We start from the raw sequence: 21,767 nt of genomic DNA on the forward strand, positions 1-21,767 counted from the left end.
AAAATGACAGAGCCCCACACAGGCACGGATATGGAAAGCTCAGACAGCAAAGGAGCGCCCCTGACCTTGAATGGCCCGGGGCCCAGAATTCTTACCACGCCCCCGGCGTCCAAGAATCAGCCGCTAACCTGACTGTACCTGCTCCGGGCCAGGTGCCGGGCGGCGACAGTGAGGCGGGCTGGGTGGCACAGCGCTGAGGAAGACCCGAAGCTCCTCCTGCACATGGGGATCTGAGGTTGCCACCGCAGGCCTGGTACGATTAGGCCTTGATGGCCCGCCTAGCCATCCTGGGCTGCTCAGGACAGATGCTTTCAACTGAAGTAATGAAGGCAGTGTCGTGCTGTCGAGAGAAAGGTGGATCCCAACAACAGGAAACTACCTAAATCACCGACCAGTTCTGATGCTGCGGGCGTAGGGTTACCTCGCCCCTCGCCGCCTCCGCTGCCGCCACTGTCGCCGCCAAGGAAAGAGCCCTGCGACTGTGCCCAGTCGAGCCCTCCTCCGCAACCTGTACCAGACACCACCCTAACCCGATGGTGAATGAAGAGGGCTCTGGGCTCGGGAAAGGTACGCCTAGGAGAAGGAGAGAGTGAAAAGGAGGCGGGGGGGGGGACGAGAAAGAGGGAGGAAATAAAAAGGAAGGGGGAAAAAACCTAGAAGAGGAGGGGAGACCCAGCGGTGTGAGGCGGGTTCCCCAGATTCTGCAGCTTTGCCAAACAGAACCTCCCTGGACGACCAGAAAAGCAGGGGACAGCAACGAGCAGGGTCCTGTGGCTGGCCGCGGCCTCTTCTACTCACTCCCCGCAGCCGCTCGCTCTCCCCCTCTTCTCCCTCCTAGGCGCCCGCCCGCTGAGGCGCGCGCTCCCGCGACCCTTCCCCCACCTAGTGTCGCCCCCCCCCTCCTGCGAGCAGGAAACGCGTGGCCTAGCGGAGGACCGCCAGGTGGGGGAGGCCGGGCAGGGGGAGGGGGTGACCCTGGACAGCTCGGCCCAGGTCCACTTAACCGCTGTTGCAGGCACTAGTGGTGCTCCGTGAGTGGACCCTCCTCCGCGGATTTCGGGCGTGGGCTCTTCTGGGACCTGGATACCCGCAAAATAACTGGCCTCTGCGAGCCTCTCCGGGGCTCCCTAAAGAAATCCTGTTTAGCTTCCTCTGTCTATGCCGCTCTCCTCTCAACTGAAACCACTGGTCCAAGACAGCCACAATCCAGATATACTAGCAAGTCATAAAACTGAACAAAAGCCGACAAACCTTAAGGCACCAGGGCTATAGGGCCCAGACAAATTACGACCGTCTAGGTAATATTTAAATAGATGCCTAAAGTAATTGCAGGGGGCTCGGGCTAGCCCTCCTGTTGTAAAAGTGGTGGACAGGATAAAATGGAAGGTGAAGATAAGAAGTCAAAAAAGAGGTGAAATTAAAAAGCTTCATTCCACAGCTTTTATTCTATAAGAACATAAACATCATCTTTTTCCACGCACAGCAGCAATACAATATTAATTTATTCTGATTTAAGATTTTGAAGTAAATAAAGCTAGAACTAACATTTATAATAACGATAGAATGCATTTGCTTAAACAAGATTGGCAATTTTTCATAATAATAGACATTTATACAGATTTTTATTTATAGGTTTTTTTTTTCTTTTCTGCACCTACAGGTTTGACCCTTTTATGCATGTAACTTCACAGTATAAAGGAAATCCAAACAATATCTCCCTTCTCTCATTTTTATTTCTGCTTGCCCCAGCCCACCTAGGCTTCCATGAATTTCAGAAAGCCTACAAAATAAAAAACAAAAACAAAAAGTGAATTAAAGCAAAAAAAAAAAAACCCTCCATTAAATAGGGAGAATTGTGGTGTGCTTTTCTTGTGTTACCAATTGGTAACAGTTTTAATGATGAAAACCCACCAGTTCCACATGTATAAACAAACCTGCATTATTTATCAACAGCAGGGATATGGAAATTCAAAGGTGAATGAAGGATTTTAGCCAGGCAAGCAAGACCTTAGGCAAACGGGAAGAGAGGTTTCCTTCTCTTGCCCATTTTAATTTTCATTTAAAGCTGGGAGATCTTACAGAAGAAGGAAAAATTAATCTTACTGATTATTTCTTTTTCACTTTTTCAACCAGCCAGGTCAAGCCCTTTAGCTATGTCCATGCTTCCATACTCTGCTCTTGGCCAAGGAAGAAAAGAAGAAAGAAAAGAGAAACCAGGCCTGGACTCCCTGATTAAACACAGCCCAGCACGCCAGGCTGGCGAACCCGGTGGCGGCTCCTTGCACCATTGACCTCAGGCCAGACACCTCAGCGCCGACAATGGGACTTAGGGCTTCCGGCTAAGTTTACCCAGGGCTGGGCAGGAAACCAGATCCGCGGAGGAGTACTGGGGCCCTTTCCTAGCAGTGGGTCCCAGAGGCAGCAAGCCCAGACCATTCAGGACTTGACACTGAGAAAGATCTCAACCTCTATAGAATTTTAGCGATATGGCTTTTTCCCCCAGAAAACAAGTAAACAAACACCAAGCAAACAGACAAAGAAACAAACAAACAAAAAAAGCCAGAACAAACCAGCCCTGCACAGACGAAACGGCCTGGGAGACGGCGAGTGTGGGAGGGAGAAAGAAGCTCCGGCACAGGTGCGAGTTCTGGGGCAGAGGCTGGAGGCAGAGGATGGGTCCAGGCGCTCAGGAAGCGAAAAAGACGTTGTCTGGAAGTTTCATCAGGAAAAATTAAAGTTGGCTGTGAGCTCCCGGATTCGGTTTTCTCGGTTCATTTTCTTCAGTTTCATCCTGCGATTCTGAAACCAGATTTTCACTTGTCTGTCCGTGAGGTGGACGCTACGGCTGATCTCTAGGCGCCGCTCTCGAGTAAGGTACATGTTGAATAGAAACTCCTTCTCCAGCTCCAGCGTCTGGTGCTTCGTGTAAGGGCAGCGTTTCTTCCGGCCGCTCTTTGCTGTGAGCCAGTTGGCTGCATTTTCGCCTTTGGAACTGCCTGGAGTTTAAGAGAATACAGAGGGGAAGGTTAAGTCGAGGCCACTCGGGCTGTATGAGGGGGGTGAATTCCGGGTCTTTCCCATTTAGTGGGATGCCCGAAGTCATAGAGAGAGGGTTATGCCCTCCCTCCTTTTGCAAGAAATCCCTCCAAAAAGGCATGACAAAATCGGCCTCAAATCCACACCCGGTCCTCCCAATTTACATTTTCCTCTACTTTTTTCCAGGCACCTGTTTTAGCACCACGCCGCGGGGCGCTGAGAGAATGAAAGGCCGGAGGAGGCGAGGCCGTACATCTTGAACTTAACGCCTTTCTCTGCCTCTCACCCAGGGGCAGGGAAGCATTTCCTGCCGGCCCCCAAGCTGGGGTAAGGGAATGCTTCTTTGGACGAGAGGCTGGCAGCTCCACTGGCTTACTCTAGCCTCCTAGATCGCCCCAGGCTAGAGGAGAAGGGCATAGTTGGGCCAATGGGGAAGTTCCAAAATACCGATTCTGGGGTCAAGGGCTTGGGTTTGGCTCCTGCCCCTCCAAGTAACCGAAGTGTGAAGCCCGGCAGCACCAGATTCCAGGAGAAGGGGAATGGCCATTCCTAGGTTTTCAGCTCTGGGCCCAAGCGTTCCGGCCGAATTTGTCTTTTCTTTTTTCTTACAACCAGGACTCCCGCCCCTCCAGAAACTTTGAAAAACGCATGGGGGATCGTAAACTCGAACTTCGCCGGTTAATGGGCTTATTTATTGGCTCTGGCGGCTGCTTATTTTGGATGCCTTACAAACATCCGTGCTATCTGCAACCGAGCCACTTTTCCTCCCTGCCCCTCCCCCCCGCGTGGGCCGCGATGAGCAGGCTGGGCTAGGGACCAGGGCTTGGGGGTACTCAGGGCCACGAGAAAGTGCAAGCACGGGAGGAGGGCTGCTCGCTGGTGTTCTCATCCCCCAAGTCTGGGTGAGAAGGGGCCAGAGCTGAGGACGTCTTGGTGTGGGGCCCTAAGCCGGACGTGGATTTTTACAGCATCCCCACGCCCAAATATTAAAAACAAGTTCAGAAGGTCAGCCTGCCGTCAGCTTGGGCCAAGGCCTACGGCTGCCGCGCGGGCTCCTGGTCCTCTGCTCCTTCCTTGTGGGTCTGTCTGTCTGTCTGCCCGTCTGATTTGAGCCCTCGGTTGAGCTCTGCTTACCCAGGGAGTCCTTCTCCGGCGAGGCTTTACTGTTTTCGGAAGGGGCTGGGGACAGCTCCTCAGCCGCCGAGGATGACGCGTGTGCCTCCTCGTCGCCCTGCGAGCCGCCGCCACCGGCGCAAACCAGCGTGGGTGGTGGCGTGGAGTCTAGGACTCGCTCCTTCCCGGCTGCCTCGGTCGAGCCAGAGGCCAGTGCGGGCGGTGGGTCGAAGCCGCGCCCCGGGGGCTGCGCAGGAAAGGGACTAGCGAGCTGCTGCGTGCCGCCGCCGCCACTGCCAAAGCCCTTGGCCGTGCCGTAGGCCTGCGACAGGCGGAAGTAGCCGGGTACTGGCACTCCGCTGGAGGCGCCCAGGGCGCAGCCGTCGGGCGGCGGGCCCCGCGGGAAAGGGGCCAGATCAGCGGCGGCCGAGCCCTTGGGGCATTTGTCAGCAGCATCGTAGAGGCAGTAGGAGCTCTCTTCTTTGATGTTCTGCGCAAAAGAACACGAAGTGGCTTGTGGCGGGGGTTGAGGTGGCTGCGGCGGGGGCGGCGGCTGCTGCTGCTGCTGCTGCTGGGGTTGTGGCTGCGGTGGCGGCGGCCCGTCGGGCGGCTCCATCCGGCAGGAGCGGGGCGCATCCAGCCACAGGTCTAGGGGCGCGGGCGCGTAGCCATGCGTCCCAGGACCCAGGCCCCCGCTGCCACCACCGCCACCGCCTCCGGGCGACGGCGCTTCATTACGCTTGCTGCCCAGCGCGGGGAAGAGCCCGCAGCTTTGCAGCCCGTAGGGCAGGTCGCTGGCAGGCGGCAGGTAGACCCCACCGTGGGCGTAGTAGCCACCTCCACCGCCCCCCGCGCTACTGCCACCACCACCAGCCTCGCCTCTGCCTGAGCTGATGAGCGAGTCGACCAAAAAAGAGTTCGCGGCAGGGCTCTCCGAGCATGACATTGTTGTGGGATAATTTGGCGAAGGGAGCAGATAGCCCTTTCTGGCTGACATTTCTTGTGCAAAACATGCTGAATACGATTAGCAATCCCCCCGCACCGCGGCGGGCGCTTGCAGCCAATCCCGAGCCAGAGTTTCCACGCGACCACTCCCAGTTTGGTTTCGTAGGCGCGGGGCCCGCTCTCTGAGGGCGCCCTCGGAGCCCGCGATTGATATAAATATGTAATCTGTATTGATGGGCCAGAAGACGCACGCCTGACACCTATGGCCCAAAGGCCGGAACTGTGGGGGCTGCCTCAAAGTGGAGGTTGGGGGACCTGGCTCTTGAACCTGTACCCCCCCCCATGCAAGGGACTATTTGGAAGCGCCCTTGGGCCCTGCGCTGTTAACAAGTGGGGTGTTTATGATGTGCACCCCAGCCAACCTTGGGTGCTCCCATGTCTGCTATGGAGTGGCCATGAGTCCCCGTCGCCTTGATCATTTAAACGGGCCCTGTAGCAGGCTAGCTATCCTATACATTTCTGGGCCTGGATCTGGCCTCAATTCTTAAAATTGGCTTCCCAAAGTGGCTGGTAAAAAAGTCGTACTAAGGCTGTCAAGACCTTTGGACAGTCCAGAACCTACAGTAAACCAGTGCGGCCTCAAACATCTCACAAAGAATGAATATTGTCCAAAATCCATCGGCCGATGCACTGTCTTACACCATCCTCTGGTCAGTGAAGGTTTTTCTCCTTCACTGTGCTCAATCGGTTCACACTCTCTACTCCTGTCATCCAACCTTGCACAGCTGCCTTAGTGAGGTGAAAACCAATAGACTGGCAAGAGACCACCACCACCACCACTATCACCCCCGACCTCCCAAACCACAGTTCAGAGGCAAACGCATACTCCCCATCCTCTACCTTTAGAGGACTAGAATGCTGGCCTTGGGTCTCTGGTCTTTCTGTGTTGGCAGAACTGGAAGGAAAACCTTGGGAGAATGTGTCTAGCAAATACCTCCGCCACACTGCTTTCTTTCACGATCTCTTTTGAGCCTAAGCATTCCTTGGCTCCAGGAGGTTCTGACCAAACCTGTCTGTACCCCACCCCACCCCCAAAGACATGGCAAGGGCAGTCCTTTTCCCAGCCATTTTTGTCGTATACTGTGCACATTTTAACAAGGTAGTGATGAGGAAGTCCATTCCCTAGAAGGCTGAACTGGGTTTGGGCCCTATTATAAGAGACTCCAGAGCCCAGGTGCTTGGCTTAGCAGACACTGGGTCCTACTCCAGGGTGCTACCTTTGGGCAATTGAAAATGGTCAGCCTGCGGCATGCTAGCCCCCAAATGTGGGCCTTATATCAAACTCAGGAAATGTGACCTTTTCCGGCAGGATCCATGGAGCTTGCATAGTGGATGCTTTACTCCTGACCTGTGGGTTACAGGGTCTCCAGGATGCCCCAGTCCTGCCAGCTCCAGTTGGAACTAGAGAGCTGCTGACTGCCCAGGACCCCTGAACCACATTGTTCAGACCTCTGCAAATGGCATGGAGAGAGTCTTGTTTTTTAGTTGGCTATATTCTGGTTCCTCCCCAAAGGAATCCAGGACAAAAACAACCCTGATAGCACTCTGAGAGGGAGGAGGACACAGGTAAGCTGACCAGGTAGAGGTTAGGCTCTGGCTTCGGAGATGCAAGACGCTGCAGTTGGTTGCAGCTGCTTGGCAAGCTCACGCCCAGGAGGCTATGCCTCTGCTAACACTCGAGAGGCATCTCTGCCAGTTCTACCTCTGTCTCTCTGGAGGTGATGGGTGGGAGGCCTGGGTATCTGAGCATCTAAATGTAAAAGAAAGGGATAAGGAAAGAAAGAGGGACAGAAGGGGAAGAAGGAGGCAAGGAGACAAGGGAGGAGAGGAAAGAGAGAAAGAAATTCAGATGAGCAGCAGCTCTCTGCAGACAGCCTCTCTGGAAAATAAAAGCTGGGTCTATGTGAGACACCATTAACTATCTGATTTGCTTCTGTACCCAAGGCCAAGGGAAATTTTCACTCAGATGGGCCTTGTTACCCTACCTTAAGCTTCCTGATGTGCGCGGTCCTGGCTCTGTTCACTAGATAGGTGGAACTCCTGTGTTCAACAGTGCCACCTGGAAATGTCCTGAATCTGGGGCTGCTTGAAAAGGCACTTGGCTCTCCAGCACTTCTGATACCTCTCTGGAAAGCTGTTATGTGGGAAAGTGGGTCCCAAGAGCGCTGACTATTCCTTGAGGAAAAGGAGCTCCAGTCGGTCAGCAGGCCTGTAAGCCAGGCTCCTGAGCCATCCCTGTCTGGATCTCATGCAAAAAGGAGTTTCCCTGGCTGAGGTTTTTAAAGAACCAGTGGCCATAGAAGAGTGTGTTGGAGATAACAGAGGCTACAAGGATGAAGTAAAAGACAGTGATAGAGACAGCATCTTTCTTAACCTTCTGAGGGTCACAGGATACCTTCTGAGTAGTCCAAGGGTAGCTCTGACTTATCTTGTAAAAAACAAAACAAAACCCCCTACATCTGTGCATTCCCACAATTTGACCCATCATTTTCAAAGAGTTCATATCACCCACCCCAAGCCGTTCCCTCAAGTTCTCTAGAGGGCTCTCCTTGGACTCAGCGGTCCCTGCCTATTTGTCTGGTAAGATAAGCTAGGTGCCCAACTGCAAGCCACTTAGGCTAGTCCTAGCCAAGGCCTTGTAGGATAGCCAAATGGGTTTCTAGGTTATATGGGATTCAGAAGCCTGCACTTGCTGAGCAAGGTTTAAAACTCGACTCGGCCCCAGTACTGCATTACACTACAACGGCTGCCTCTACTAAAGGAGGAGGAAACTGGATCACTTGCTACCAGCCTCACAGACCATGGCATTGGCAATTGAATCTTCACCAACCTTTTTGGAAGCGGTTACTTTGTTCTCAACATTCCCCTAGCAAGAAACCAAACAGGGTGCTTAATTTAGGGTTTCCTTTCTTTTCCTGTTAAGTGTGGAAGCCTTTATAGCAACCCCTCTCTGACTGGGGATCTCAGTCCTACTTTCATTGAGACTGGCTGAGCAAGGGAACAACAGGAGAGCCTACAGTGAACCGCCCAGTATCCGGCAGACTGGCCTGGAGTGGTTGTCTTAAAGTAAATACAGTGACTCAGAAGCTCAAGTTAAATGTGGCGGTGGGCTGAGTGCCTGCTGGGCTTTTTTGAGTCTGGAGCCCCAGGCATCCCTCAGGCACCCTGAAGGCTCCAGTGTCTCCCTAGACTACAACAATGAGGTGTTAGCCTCCTCAATAAAAATATTCTGTTTATTGAGCTCCTTGCCTTTATGGAGATTCACCATCCCTGAGAGATTAAGTCTAGCCATCCCCCTTTCTTTCTTTTCTCCTTTGCCCTTCCCTTTAGCAGCTGAATTCCCCTTTCCTTCTTGGGATGCCTTTGACCTAAAACCCTTGGTGCCTGCTGGCCTTAACCAGGCCTGTTCAGCAATCACATCGATGCCGCCACCTCGAGAGTCTGTGTTTGTTCGGGAGTAAATATTGTCGGTTTTCTTCCTGGTGATAACACACATTCTCTCCACCGAGAGAAATGCCAGGCAAATGAATCAAGAAAGTGTAACCATTATTCTGCTTTTTACTTAGTAACAGATTCCTCTTCCTGAGTAGGCCCTTACAAGCTTCCCAAATACATTCTTAATACGAAAATAACTTTCACCAGGACAAAACAAGACAAAAAACAACCAAAAATAAAAATAAATACATAAATAAATAAATCCAGGTCCTGAGAATGAAATAACAAATCTGTTTGTACCCAAAAGTCATTCTCAATGTTTTTGGGGTTCTCGATTATCTAGAGGGCTATAGTGCTGGATCGAGGCTTCATGAAGAAAAGTGAATACAGCTTCAATGTGTCCAGCATTAGCACAGTTTCAGAAATTCTCCCACTCATATATTTATGAATAACTAGAATTTTTTCCATGAGCAACATTGTTTTTCTGCTTTTCTTTATGAATGTTGACATTCCACATTTAATGTGTGGGGTTTTCTTTCTTTCTCTTTGTTTGTTTGATTTTTTTTGTTGTTGTTTTGTTGTTGTTTACCAGGTTCAATATGTCCTTAAAATTTTTTTTTTTAATTTCCCTCTAAATCCTACTATTGAGCTGGCCCTCGACCTTTAGCAGGGCAAGTATTGCATCCTTTTGTCAGAAATTTTGAAGTACCAGTGCTATTAGTTTTGTAGGGAAGAAATTGGTTCTGGCCTTAACACTGGAAGCAGCTCAGGCTCATAGGGAGTGCAAGAAGGTGCCGGTCCTACTGCCTGCACTTCACAGAGTGGGCCCTCGTGTCTGCTCTGGCTGCTCTTTTTTTCCTGGCATGGCTTACGAGCCCATGCTTAAGGAAACTAGTGATTCATAAGCACAATTTTCGCTCACACACTTGCAAACAGGGGAAGCATCTACGCTCTATGGAATTATTTTTTACTTATCCATGGCACTGTATATTTGGGGAAAGAAAGAAACTTTTCAACAAACAAAAAGATGTTAAAATAAAAGTTTAAATATGGGAGAAAAGCGCGTTTTAAATCTGGCCTTCAAGATGTAAGGACTTTGGTTATTTAAAACTTGTTTTATAAAAACAAGGAGTCAGACTTAATCCCCCATGCCATTTAAGCAAATATAACGATATTTACCAGTATATTTTTGTATATTTTTATAAGATATGCGATGAGAAGCCCCTCCTCGTTTTAATGGCTAGGGGATTTTGTTGGAAAATGCCAGCCAGGGAGATGCTACATTCCAAATACCGGTTGGAGACAGCAGTACCGGGCTGTCTCCAACATCCTCAGAAAAACCAAATGCGACTTCTTTGAATGGCCTTTTTTGGGAACAAAGCTTTGCGCTAGTCTGCTAGGCAGACTTCTAGGCTGCACCTACGAGAAAATCGAGAAAATCGGTAACCTCTGGCGTGCTGCCCCGGGGGTTGGGGGGAAACCCGGCTCAAACGGCCACAGATGCTGACCACCCATTGTTTCCGAGGAGAAACTTTGTTTTCCCTAGCCTACCATCTCTTTCCTCTCCTAACAGCCTTAATCCCAGCACAGCTGAGTTCCTTTCGTCTGGGTTCCGACCATATCTAACTTATTCAGATCGGAAAATGTCAGCAAAACCAAAAGATCGCCTGTGGTGAGAAGCTTGGGTGAAATGCTGGCACACGGAGCTAAAACCGACAACTTTTCCACTTAGGCCTCCCACTGCTTTCAAACCATAGAGAGCGATGGGACGGCGGGGGTTGGAGGGTGGCAAACGGGCATCACCCCAGAAACTCAATCATGGTCCGGAGCTTTGCTTAGGCGACAGCTACGTTCCCATTCCCACCTCTACTACAGCGAAATTGATAAACTTGTGGCCACTTACCTTGACTCATTTCAGAAATCACTGCCAAGGGGCAGCAGCTTCTCCACGCCGCGATGCGGAAAGGCCTAACGAAGGCGCTTTGCTTTAAATTACAGCCTCAATCACTTATTGAGCGCGGGGACCCCCTCTTTTTTGAATACGAAGGGGTGCCGGACAAGTGAAATAACGTACCGTGCTGCTCTTAGTATCAGAAGCGAACAAAGGCCAAGAATCTCGCTGGGGTTCCGGGCTCCCTGTCGGCTTTGACATTGATCGGGAGTGCGCCATCTCGTGGCGGCTGCGAGCCTAGGCAAGGCTGGAGATCCAGCCTGCGGCCCAGAAAAGGAAGCTGGCTCCGGGCAGAGAAAGAGCAAGAGAATGTGCCCAACCCGCTGCTATTGAGATCTCATTTTTACATCTAAGAAATTGCTGCAAAACCCCAGCCGGGTTTATAGCGGCGCATTCCAAATATGCAAATTGGCCGGCCCGGGACGGGTTTACGACCACATTGTCACAGTCATCGGAGGATGGGCTTTTATAGGGCTCAGAAATCAAACCCGCGCCCGCCCGCCGCCCGCCTGCAAGCAGTTCTCCTGGCTAGACTCGCTCTGGCAACTTGAGAGACTTTGGTTAATCTTTAACCATCCCAAAGGAAGTCTTTTCCTAAACCGAGCTTCCCTGCCCGCCCCCTTTCGCCCCCCAGGAGGGCCCTTGTGCTTCTCAGTGTGTCTGTCCATCAACCAAAGACATTCATCTAGAGGGTCTGTCCCTCTCCCCTTTCAGCTCGCTTTCTCCACCCCTGTCGCGCCAGCTAGACAAACACACAAACAAATAAACAGGGCAGGCTCTTGGAGCCTAGGGTCTCTCTCCAAATGAGACCCTCTTTGCTGCTTTGGGTCTGCCTGGGTGGCTGAAAGAGGGTGGGGTGGGCAACAAAAGGCTCTGTCCTTTCTGCCCTGCCCCTCAAGGTTATGGGTGATGTCCAAATTTAAGGCAGAAGTTCAAAGGCAGCAAACAAAGACCGAGTCCCTATCTTTCTTTGCCCAAGGGGACCAAGAGGAAGCTGGAGAGGAAGCACTCTTAGAGGTTCCCGAGAGACTCCTAGCTCTGCCTTGGTACCTAGAGTCAGATCTCTCATGCTGAAAGGACTCACAAGGTACACCCAGAGGGGTTTTATTCAGTCCTGAGGTGAGCAAGATTAGCCTAGGTTAGGTCATTGGCTATTGCAATTCCCCACAAGGCCTTCTCCGGAGCTAAGGTCAGTTGGAAGGACTGAGGTCTCACACCATAGGCCCTGATATATCCCATCCCTAATATGCTGCCTTCCACAAGGACATATAGCCTCAGGCTTCCTATGCTTAGCTTCTATTGCAGCTCAATCCTGATTCCATCACCTCTCAGGGGCGTGGTAACTCACCCCTTTTGCTGCTAAAAGGATGCTAGCTGAGGGGAGACATTTGGCAGGAAAAAGCGGAACAGGGAGAGAGAAATGTCACACCAGGACTCCATACTCAAATTTCTACCCTTTTTATTCTTGGTATGCCCTATTGTCTCTCTGTGTGTTAAAATGTATAGGAAATGTATGTTGAGCAAGGGCCGGCCAAAGGCGCTCACTACAGACAGAACCACCAGGGATTTCTTAAGGCAGGGAGGCAGAAGAGATTCATCTGGAGAGCGCCTGGCTCCCCAGAAGACATTCTCAGGTCTTAGTAGTCTGGCTCTCAGTGTCACAGTGTTGTAAGAGATTAAAAAGACCATCCCCAACATCCTTCCCACTCTCTCCAGCACCCTCAAATAAGTCAACTAATGGGGATAGGGAAAGGAGTATTGGAACACAGTACGTTATGGTTTCTTTATTTACAGTCTTTTGAACACCATCCCTGTATGAAGCATACATTCAAATATTTTAGCAGTGAGCGAGTTTAACCTTGGAACACTGTAAACAGATAGAGCCTTTAAATATTTTTATTATCCCTGCCCCCCCTCTACATTGCTTCTTAAAATTCGCTTTGGTTCCTTCGGGGAAATATATATATATAATATAATATTTATCTTTTAAAATAACTCCAAATCACTCTCCAGCTCTTAGAAGATTGCCAGAAGCTTCCAAGCTCAGTTCTGAGTTGATGAGCACAGAGTGCAGGGTAGGAATGAGGGATTTGGGAGTGGTGGTGGTGGGGGACTTCACCCCTCACAGCCAAAGGCCAAGGACCCACTGGCCAGGCCTGCTGCTCTGCTGCCTGACAGACACCAAATCCAAGTTTCCTTAATGTGGTGAGGAGTTTGCCAAGATGTAGCCCTCCGCAGGCGTTTCCTGTAGAGATTGAGGGGTCGGGAACCAGCACAGCCTCTGGAGTTTTCAATGTCTTCTCCCCTAGGAATGGTCAGCTCTGAGATGGGGCATGAACGAAGACCCATCACCACCATTGGGAGGTAGAAAACCCAGGTAGGCTGCAGAAGGTGGCTGCCAGGAGCTCAGGTTTGGGTGCAGATCAGTGGTGGGATGATATTAATGACATCTGGATAGGTTTCTTCTTCCTCCAGGACNCCCCCCCCCCCGTCCCACTCTCTCTCCCTTTTCACAGCCACCTTTTAGTTAGCTGTCTTTCACATTACTTTTGGAAAGAAACCCCAGTCTGGATCTCTAGGAATCCTCCCCTTTCTTCTTGCTCCTATCCCCAAGATGAACTAGGCTTGGGGCACACAGTTTCTTGACTTGGGAGACCTGGGGGTGGGCAGGCTCTGTGCAGAGGGTCTTGAGCGGGTGGCCTCCTTAGGGTTTGGCAGGGGGCCCAATCCCCAGTGACCACACCCAGCCCAAAGCTTTTGCAGGCTCTAAGAGTGAACCACCAGGGGTCCCAAACCATTCATTCTGTTGATTCACAACCCTTAGAATTCAATTACTATTAGGAAGGTTAATCACGGAGATCTGAACCAAGAGAGTTTCAGGCCCCCTTCCTATTGGGCGACTCTCTGATAAGGAAACCTCTCCTCTCTCCTATATCACCCCCCTTTTCCAAGTCGCAATGTGGCTTGACCTTGTCAAGGGCAAAATCTGCATATTATTTCACATGTATGAAGCCCCCCTCCCAATTCCAGTAGGCTGGAGCCTTAGAGAAGTGGATTGGCTGAGTAGTACTGTAACCGGTCTCTGTTAATCTTTTTTTCCTTCATTCTTCTGTTCTGAAACCAGATTTTGACTTGACGGTCGGTGAGGTTGAGCATGCGGGACAGTTGCAGACGCTTCTCTTTGTTGATGTAGACGCTGAAGAAGAACTCTCGCTCCAGCTCTCGGATCTGGTATTTGGTATAAGGGCAGCGCTTTTTACGGGTGCGTTGGCCACCTAAGGAAGGAGAGAGGCAAAGAGTGAGAGGGCGATAGGGGGTGCAACCCTCTCCCAGGACCCCCATTGGAGAAGGTCTGGCCACAGGGTCTGGAGGCCCAATCCAGGCCCTTTCAAAGTCTTTCCAGGCCCCTGCCTTCAGGCTTCTATTGCTGGTCAGGGGCAAGTTGCAGTCTGGAGCCGGCTTCAGATAAAAGCCAGCTCCCTAGATAGGCCCCCAGGGAAAGGACTCAGGCTGCCCCTTGAGCTGAAAGGAAGGCTCCTCACAGCAACAGGCGAGTTTGCGCTGGTTGAACCGCTTTGAACGGAGGCAAGTGGGGGTTGCGGGCTGCTCCTTGCCCCGCCAGACTAAACAAACAGCCGCCCGAGGACATTTCACCTTCAGCACCTGGGCCGCCTGTTCCCGAGGCAGTAAAGGCATGCATCCTGGCCCCAGGCTTTCCTGCTTGCCGCCATGATTTAGCCCTCCTTAACATCTGGGGCGGCTGAGGGGTCTTTGTCAGCCTGACTTCTGATCACCAGATCTTGCCTTTTCCGCCAGCCTCCCAGCTCTCTCGAGGTGGGAGGTGGCAGAGGAAACCCCTACCCAAGCCTTCACTCAGAACACACCGTCAGCACATTGCCAGAGGGCCCTCAGCAGGGTAGGGATACTAGTTTAGGAAGGGTAGAGGAAAGAGAGGCTACCTTAAGCCTCAGGCAGGAGCCATTTGTTCACCCTCACCTTTAAGAAACACACACACACACACACACACACACACACACACAACTTTTGACTGATTTAAAAACAATTGTGAATAACAGAAGGGGGCTTGTAATTGCAACCGGACCAGAGGAAAATGGCTTCCTTTGGACAAAAAGGCCAACTTTAAGTTAATTTGTTTCTTTTAATATATTGCTTGAGCTAAGTGGGCTACTTTATCTGTTAAATGCGCTCCTAGCGCCATCGTTAAACAGCCGATGCCTTTGAATCCCAGCCGGGACTGGAGTCCCGCCGCAACACATGGCTTTTATAAAAATCTCCGGATTACCCCGCTATCAAAGGCTCCTGAAGTCCTTGTAGGGGGAATTTACAGGCGCCCACCTCCGGCTCCCCAGCCTGGAGCTGGCCTCTAGCGGGGATCGTGCTGTTGAGTTTGGGAGCTGAGAAGGGAAAAAAGGAAAAAAGGGGAGTTGTATTTTTTTTTCTGCAGGCATGCTTTGGCCGGTGGGTATTTCACGGCCAATTTCAGCACTCGCCACGTGATCCCTCCTTTTATAACAAAGTTTTGTTGGGGGAAACCTAAAGGCCCTTCATAAACCTTATATGCTTATAAAACAGCATATAAAAATTTAACAGCGGTGCTGCGCTAGATTCCCAACTCCCCTTTCATAAAGCGCTGGGCGCTGCCTTTATACGCACCGGAGCCACCGGCCTTGTCCTCAGTGTGGCCGGAAGACGACTCGGGGCTGCTGCTGCTCTCGGGTCGCCGCCGTCGCTCCTTCTCCTCGGCCGCCGCCTCCTGACAGCCGCCGCCGCCGCCGCCGCCGCCGTCCGAACTTGAAGTTGCCGGCGCGCCCGTGGCCGCCGCCGCCACCGCCGCAGCGGAGGTCGCAGATGCTGCTTGGGGCCCCTTCTCGGCGTTCTTGTCCCCGGGGTAGTCGGAGGAAGCGAGGTTTTCCGGGGTGCCGTAAGCCGTCTCGAAAAACTGGTCGAAAGCCTGTGGCAGAACGCCGTTCCTGCCCACCGTGCTATAGAAATTGGACGAGACGGCGGGGGTGGGGTGGTGGTAGACGTTGGCCGAGCTTTTGGCCAGCACGTCGCCAGGCACGCCGGCCGCGCTGGGCGCCTGCAGACAGTCTCTGTGCACGAGCTCCTCCGCGGAGTAGCAGTGGGCCAGATTGCCGCGGGGGTGCCATTTAGTGGCGGGCTCAATGGCGTACTCTCTGAAGGTCACTTCGCGCACGGGTTGGACCTGGGGCAGGTTGGAGGAGTAGGAGTATGTCATTGGGCGCGAAGACGGGGTCTGGGGCAAAAAAGAAGGGAGGCTGGAGAAATCTGGACCCGAGACGTAGTAAGTACAACTTGGCAAATACATGTTAGAGGAGCAGGGACCACGCTCATCAAAATCCATCATTGGGCTACCTTGGGCTCTCCGCAGTAGCCGAGCTTAACATGATTCTCCACTGCAGCTGCCTCTTTGAAGCGGATCCGTGAAGTAGAAATTTGGAGACGTAAGCTGACGTGGAAATCTATCCCCATCCTTAGCAGGGAGGTGCTGGTCATGTGACCCGATGTTGAAATTGACAAGCCGCGAGCTAGTCCCGGCTTTTTTTTTTCTAGCCCCCCTCCCTTTCCTTTTTTCCCCTCCCCTCCCTCCTCGGCTTCCTTTCTTTGTAGCCACCTCAGGGGAAGCAACAGATCGTCACTCGGTGTTCTCACCGAAAGCACGTAATCGCCGGTGTAACTCATGTTGGCTGGGGGGCCTCCCCGCGCGCAGAAAGGCTGGGGTGCGCCCCCGGGCAGCTCTCCTTTGCTCAGCTACATGGTCCTGGTCCACGAGTGCTCTGAGGGCGGCAAGAGAGCGCAACTCCTGACGCCTCCCCCCACTCCCCGGTGGGTGAGGGATACAATCTGGGCTGGGGTGGCCAGGTGAAAGCCCGGAATTGTATAGCTTCAGGTCCCGGAGTCTGTTATCCGAAGGCTTACGTTCAGCACCTTCTTCGCAGCCCCCCTCCCACAGGCTTGCTCTGGGAAGCCCCCCAGCCTCAGATCCTGGCTGGACCCCATTTGGGGCCAGGCTTCGCCGGCACGGATGTGCCGGCCTCGTGGCTTGTCCGATTTGCACGGTGACTTGATTACACGCTCTCATTCACGGTCACTTCCGAAGCGCTTTAGTGCCTTCCGTCCCCAAACCGCCAACAGGCAAAGCGGCTTCCCTCCGCGGTTTGTCAATAATCCGCGCTGTCCGGAAGGGCCTTCGCCTTACCCGGGTTCCACCTTCCCTGTATCTTTCTGCTTACTTCCTTTCCCCACACCCTGTCCTTGAAGGAACCCCTTCTCCTCGCTGCCTGTAGGGGTTCGGAGTGACTCCTCAGAGCCAGAGGCACTTCTGCTCACCGGTCCGCAAGCTGCCTGGTCTGCTGAAGCTGACGAATCGGGAAACCATGCAATTGAGGCGAACCTTGGGCTGTTTTAGAGGCGCTGAGGAGCCTTCTCCTGGGTATGCTGCACCTTGGGGTGGGGGTGGGGAGGGGCACCAGACTGCTTCAGGGCTTCAGAGCTGTGAGGGAAAAGGAGGGAGTACTGGCCCAAGGAGCCCTGGCTAAGAAAAGAGTCTCTTCTTTCTTGCAAAACCTAAGAGTGAAAGCAAAGGATATTCAAGGCAGAAATTGAGACAGCTCCCATCATTCTTGTTCTTTAGCCCACAGGAGAAGCACAATGCCAAAGAAAAGAGAGGTGCTCTCCTGACTGCCTGCACCTTGGGCCACAGAGATGTCTCAAAAGGACACGGCTTGCTGTACAGATAGATACCTCTAAAGAGGCCTTGGCTGCTAAGTTGCATTTAGCTTTCTCCAGAGGAGGAGATGGGGATTAAGAAGATAAAATAAGGACTGCCATTCTGCAAGACCGAAGATGTACTTGGGGGAAAATGAAAGAGAAAAAAGAGGGCGCAGGACAGCTAGGCAAACTGAGCAGAGATGGGGCTCCAGACTAGGGGACTCACCACAACTCCTTTCTTAGAAGGTGCTAGGGTGTCACAACAGTCTAAAGTGAAAAATGAAAACCTTTTTCCCTTTCCTCATTCAGGAAATAGCCAAAGGTATTTACATATCTTGGGGAGATTTAGAGCATAAACGCTAAGATCTTTGGTATTTAAGTGTCAACATCGATTTATTTATTTATTGCTGAGCTGACTGTAACTGACTCAATAACAAATTTAATCATGTATTGCTCTGGAAAAGAACTACTCTCGTTATGTATTTTCTCCAAATAATGACCCACCATTGCATATGAATGCCCACTGTAAATATCAATAATATCAAGTAATTACTGTGTAGTGGAGTAAACTAATTTATTAGCATTAATGTTTATGTGGCTCCAACCCCCCCCCCTCTTTTACAAGGGCTGCTTATCACAAATCAAGCTACTCGGACACATTGGTTTAATGAACTCTTTATTCAGGATTTGCTGCAGGAACTTTCATGCCCCTTGAAATCCCTGAGAGCTGAACTTGAAATTATTTGTGCATCTTCAGCTTGACATATTTGTTCACTGTGGCTTCATAGATGACTGCCACAGCGTTTGCATGAGATCCAGGAGGGAGAGAGGGTGTTGGGAAAGGGTAGCTTCAGGCCTTCTAAAGCTGAGGATCTCAACTACAGGATGGTCCTGCAGCAAAAACTTCTATTTCTATCAGTTACCAAGGAGGCAAGCGTATCTGTCTCTTCACGGTTGTCTTTCTGGAGGAGATCGGATAGAAAAGGGAGGTGGGCTTGCAAATGGCCTTACAAGAGCAGCTCTCTGGGTTGGTTTTGCTACCTCAAACTTTCGCCAGCAGCCCACCCAGTCCTCAATACCCCTTCCCTCGAACAAAAGGAATGCATGAAGGGTTTCAGTGACTTTGCCATAACAAAGGCGCCACCATTGCAGGGCTCGCCCCGCCCCTGGGTGAAGGCAAACAAATTCTTGCACTTGCATTAGGGCTTTTAAGACCATAATTGAACCCGGGGGCGTCTAGGAGAACCGAAAACAGTTCTAGACAGACCTGTGGTTTTATAGCAGTTTTGGCAGTCAACTTCAGCTTGTGCCTGAGCAGTGGGGCCCGAGGTGGCTCAGCCGCGGGGGACGCCAGGCCGCCTCCCCTGACTACAAGGCAGCTTCTCTCATAATTAACTCGACTTCCCGGGATGCCAGGGAGAAGGGGTACCCGCAGAAAGGTCGGTGCTGCGCGGCACTGTGCAGTGTTCTGCACAGCCAGTGCTTCCTAGGATCTCGTGGAGGGCTAATTGAATAGGAGCCGGCAGGTCTGTATCCCATGGGTGTCAGCAGGAGACAAGGCAAATTCCCGAGGAAAGACTGCGGAAGAAGCCTCACTAGAAGCTGACAGAGCAATTCGACAGGCTCTGCAGAAGAGGGGTGCCCAGAGGGGCATCCTCGAAGGGAGCGTGTGGGGGCGCTGCGGTGAAGATGGATGAGGGAAAGGCTTTTGATGGCAATGAGGGGGGGGGTGGCCTGGAGCTGCCGATTGCTTTTAGTTCTCTAAGCAGAGAGAAGAAATGGATGCTCAGATCCCTAAGGCTGCTCAACAGTAGCCGCTTTGCTTAACCTCGTCCTGCTTGGCCCTGGTAGTGTGAATGTTCTTCAGTCAGGTATCAGGGTACAAGGTGCGAGCAGCCCTGAGGTTCGGACAAAATCTGGAGGAAGAAAGGGAGGTCTCTGAGGGTCCTTGGTTTTCACTTTGCTCTGAGCTTAACTGGTTCTTTGACTTTCCAGGAGGCCCAAGGTTGATTTCAGCCCACCAGGATCTGGGGAAGACCCAGCTAGGGATAAGAGCACACCAAAAGGCCAAGTCCGAGTTCCATTCCTAGAAGAGGCGGCTGCAGACAAGGCTATGACATTGGCCCTGGACATTGGTTTCCCAGGAGCTGCTTTTTCTCAAGAACTCCACAGCACGGGGCTGTCTCCAGAAAACGCTCTTCAACGTTTATTTCTTTTAATCGTCGCCCGGAGCCCTAAGGCGGCTAATGCAAGAGGCCAAAAATGTTTGGAGGAAGAAAAACAAAGGCAGGAAGTGGCCGCGGCCTGACGGTGCGTGTGTGTCTGTAAAAGAGGGAGGGAGCCGGTTCAACCTCCCCTCGTTTTCCCGAACTTCAAGGTCTAGGCAGACCCCCTTAGGGCCTTGCCAAGGCTCCCCCCACACTCCCCCCCCCCCCGGCGGCGCAACGTTTGGAGGTGGCCAACGATTTAAGCCTCGGTCGGGCTGAAAGGAGATTTGATCGGCAGAACAAACCAACCCTTTTCGGAGGTTTCTTTTGATTTGGTCCTAAAGGGTATATACTAGTGCCCACAGCGGCTGGGGGTGGCTGCTGTTTTCCTCCCGCCGGGCTAAAAGTACCAAGAAGGGAGGGAGGGAGAGAGATTCAGGCACCTTGCGCTGGCTGCACTCTCCTTCTGAGATAGAATATCAGAATAAAGTGTATTCAGGTGCCTCTGCTGAATTTGATTTTCCTTGCAGTCGGAGATGTATGGGCAGTAGTTAGGAGCCTCGGGGGAAGCTGCCTAGGGTGATTATAGCTTTTGAGGAATCGTGTATTTGTAGAAAGGCAATGGGAGGCCTTGTAGCCAGATTGCCTGATCCAGGCCAGATTCCAACAAGAGCCTTGAGATGGACCGCTATCAGCTATCAGTTGCTAGTCTCCTTAGCACTATGCCACTTCAAGGGAGACTAGAAAGAGACACATGGGCAACCATAAGCATAACTCTGGGCTTCCTAGCATCAACTCCTTCCATCAACCACCTTCTGTCAAAGGGGGTGGTTTGGAGGCCAGCTATCTCTAACTCAGGGCATCCATCCGAAATACCCAGTGCAGTTCCTGGAAGGATCCGCATAGCGTGAATGTCCAACCGTTCTCCAGATCCTTCTCAAAGCCTGTTTTGTTCCCAGGCTGTTCTTCCTGCCCTGTTTGTCTCCCATCTTGACTTTTCCCATCTATCCTTTCTTAGGCTTTCTCCTGCCTTTTCTGATGTCTCTCCTTGATTCAGCAAGAGCTGATGTGTTCCCTGGCAGGAAACTACTCCACAGGTTTAAAGAAAGAGGTCTTCACCAGAGATCTGAACTGGATTTCTTACCTTTTTCAATGAATACTACATTCCTCCTCTGCCTCCTCCTCCTCTGCCTCCTCCCCCTCTTCTTCCTCCTTCTTCCGCCCCCCCCCAGGAACACTTGTTCTTTTTCTGAGCCCACCTGTTCCTATTCCACTCTGAGGAACCACAAGTAGCTAACGTGGGATGGGTTGGACCCACCAGACTGATCAAGTCTTGCTCTCAATCAACTAGAGTTGCTTTTCAGTGGATTGATTAAAGCACCATAAATATTTTGCCTCTTTCTGCTGTCCCTAGCCTTACTTTCCTCTGTCCCAAAATATTGCATTGTGTTTATAAAGCTGAACTGAACACTTTAGTGTCATATTGTACCTAGGCGTGAGAACTGACTAGTGAGGGTCATTGGTGAGGTAACTACAAAATCAGAAGTCTCCCCGGGACGGACTGGAGGCCTGACCTCCATTTAGGTACTTTCTCCTTCAAAGTAGGAGGTGTCTTTGCACTATGCCTTTCCTCCACAGTGGCGAGCCAAGGAGAGGGATTGCATGGAATCTTCCGAGATTTGCTTACTGGCAGATAATGTCCAATCCATCACTTTATACTTGGGTAAAATATCAGGGGATCCCCTTATCCCTAGTAGGTGGAGACAGGGGTTAATTTGTATATATATGTCAAGGAACCAACCCTCTCCTGAGCTGGCCTACCTGCTCTCTACCTCAAGAGAACAGGTAATAATACCTTGAACTTGACCTCAACAGTTGATTCTTAGCCTGACTAGTGGGTCCAATAACTATCCCTTGCCCCTAGACATTTGAGCAAGCCCATATCCTTCTGGCCATCAGAGGGTAGAGCAGGAGAGCTCAGCTTAGGGCCTCCATGGCCTAAACAATCTGGTTATCATTTAGTTTGGTGAGTTTCAAGTTGACGGGAGGAGGGAGGGGTTACTTGAGAACTATTTTTATGTTTATGGTTGCTGACTCATTAGAGAAGATTTGATTTTTTTTCCCTATAGAGTGGGTTGGAGTAGGGTGAGGAAAACTTTGAACAGTGAAACCTCAGTTCCCAATAGCTACCTTCGTATATTTTTTATATCCTCTCATTCCCCACAGCAGCTTCAGCCTAAGAGGGGGGTGGGGTGGTCTCCTCAGCT

The 21,767-nt window shown here is 51.5% G+C and overlaps 2 protein-coding genes and 1 long non-coding RNA gene across 5 annotated transcripts; 1 reads left to right on the plus strand and 2 right to left on the minus strand.

Annotated features, from left to right (window-relative positions):
- Positions 1–1,426: 1,426 nt before the first annotated feature.
- Hoxa10 (homeobox A10) lies at positions 1,427–11,070 on the minus strand. Of its 3 annotated transcripts, none has more exons than XM_021164338.2 (2): positions 10,493–11,070; positions 1,427–2,996 (listed from the first exon to the last, which is right to left on the minus strand). In XM_021164338.2, the coding sequence occupies exons 1-2, from the start codon at positions 10,500–10,502 to the stop codon at positions 2,722–2,724; spliced, it is 285 nt and encodes a 94-aa protein (XP_021019997.1). In that variant the 5' UTR covers positions 10,503–11,070; the 3' UTR covers positions 1,427–2,721. The 3 variants fall into 3 exon arrangements, with proteins under 3 accessions (XP_021019997.1, XP_021019996.1, XP_029334754.1); XM_021164337.2 differs by lacking the exon at positions 10,493–11,070 and adding an exon at positions 4,171–5,146; XM_029478894.1 differs by lacking the exon at positions 10,493–11,070 and adding an exon at positions 3,484–3,759 and having other exon boundaries at positions 2,707–2,996.
- Positions 11,071–12,312: 1,242 nt separating this feature from the next.
- Positions 12,313–15,998, minus strand: Hoxa11 (homeobox A11). Its single transcript, XM_021165606.1, has 2 exons — positions 15,215–15,998; positions 12,313–13,815 (listed from the first exon to the last, which is right to left on the minus strand). The coding sequence occupies exons 1-2, from the start codon at positions 15,927–15,929 to the stop codon at positions 13,583–13,585; spliced, it is 948 nt and encodes a 315-aa protein (XP_021021265.1). The 5' UTR covers positions 15,930–15,998; the 3' UTR covers positions 12,313–13,582.
- LOC110296820 lies at positions 15,453–20,006 on the plus strand. The gene is made up of 5 exons (XR_002378214.2): positions 15,453–16,026; positions 16,193–16,408; positions 16,522–16,738; positions 16,870–17,015; positions 19,289–20,006. It is a non-coding gene; the product is annotated as an uncharacterized LOC110296820 (long non-coding RNA).
- Positions 20,007–21,767: the final 1,761 nt, after the last annotated feature.

This window comes from Mus caroli, chromosome 6, assembly GCF_900094665.2.
Source record: "Mus caroli chromosome 6, CAROLI_EIJ_v1.1, whole genome shotgun sequence".
Classification (NCBI taxonomy): domain Eukaryota; kingdom Metazoa; phylum Chordata; class Mammalia; order Rodentia; family Muridae; genus Mus; species Mus caroli.

Coding starts and splice junctions, on each gene's coding strand:
- Hoxa10 (XM_021164337.2), bottom strand. CDS start 5,146: ATGTCAGCCAGAAAGGGCTATCTGCTCCCTTCGCCAAATTATCCCACA. Junction 2,997..4,170: donor GCCGGAGAAGGACTCCCTGG/GTAAGCAGAGCT, acceptor CTTAAACTCCAG/GCAGTTCCAAAGGCGAAAAT.
- Hoxa11 (XM_021165606.1), bottom strand. CDS start 15,929: ATGATGGATTTTGATGAGCGTGGTCCCTGCTCCTCTAACATGTATTTG. Junction 13,816..15,214: donor GGACAAGGCCGGTGGCTCCG/GTGCGTATAAAG, acceptor CTCCTTCCTTAG/GTGGCCAACGCACCCGTAAA.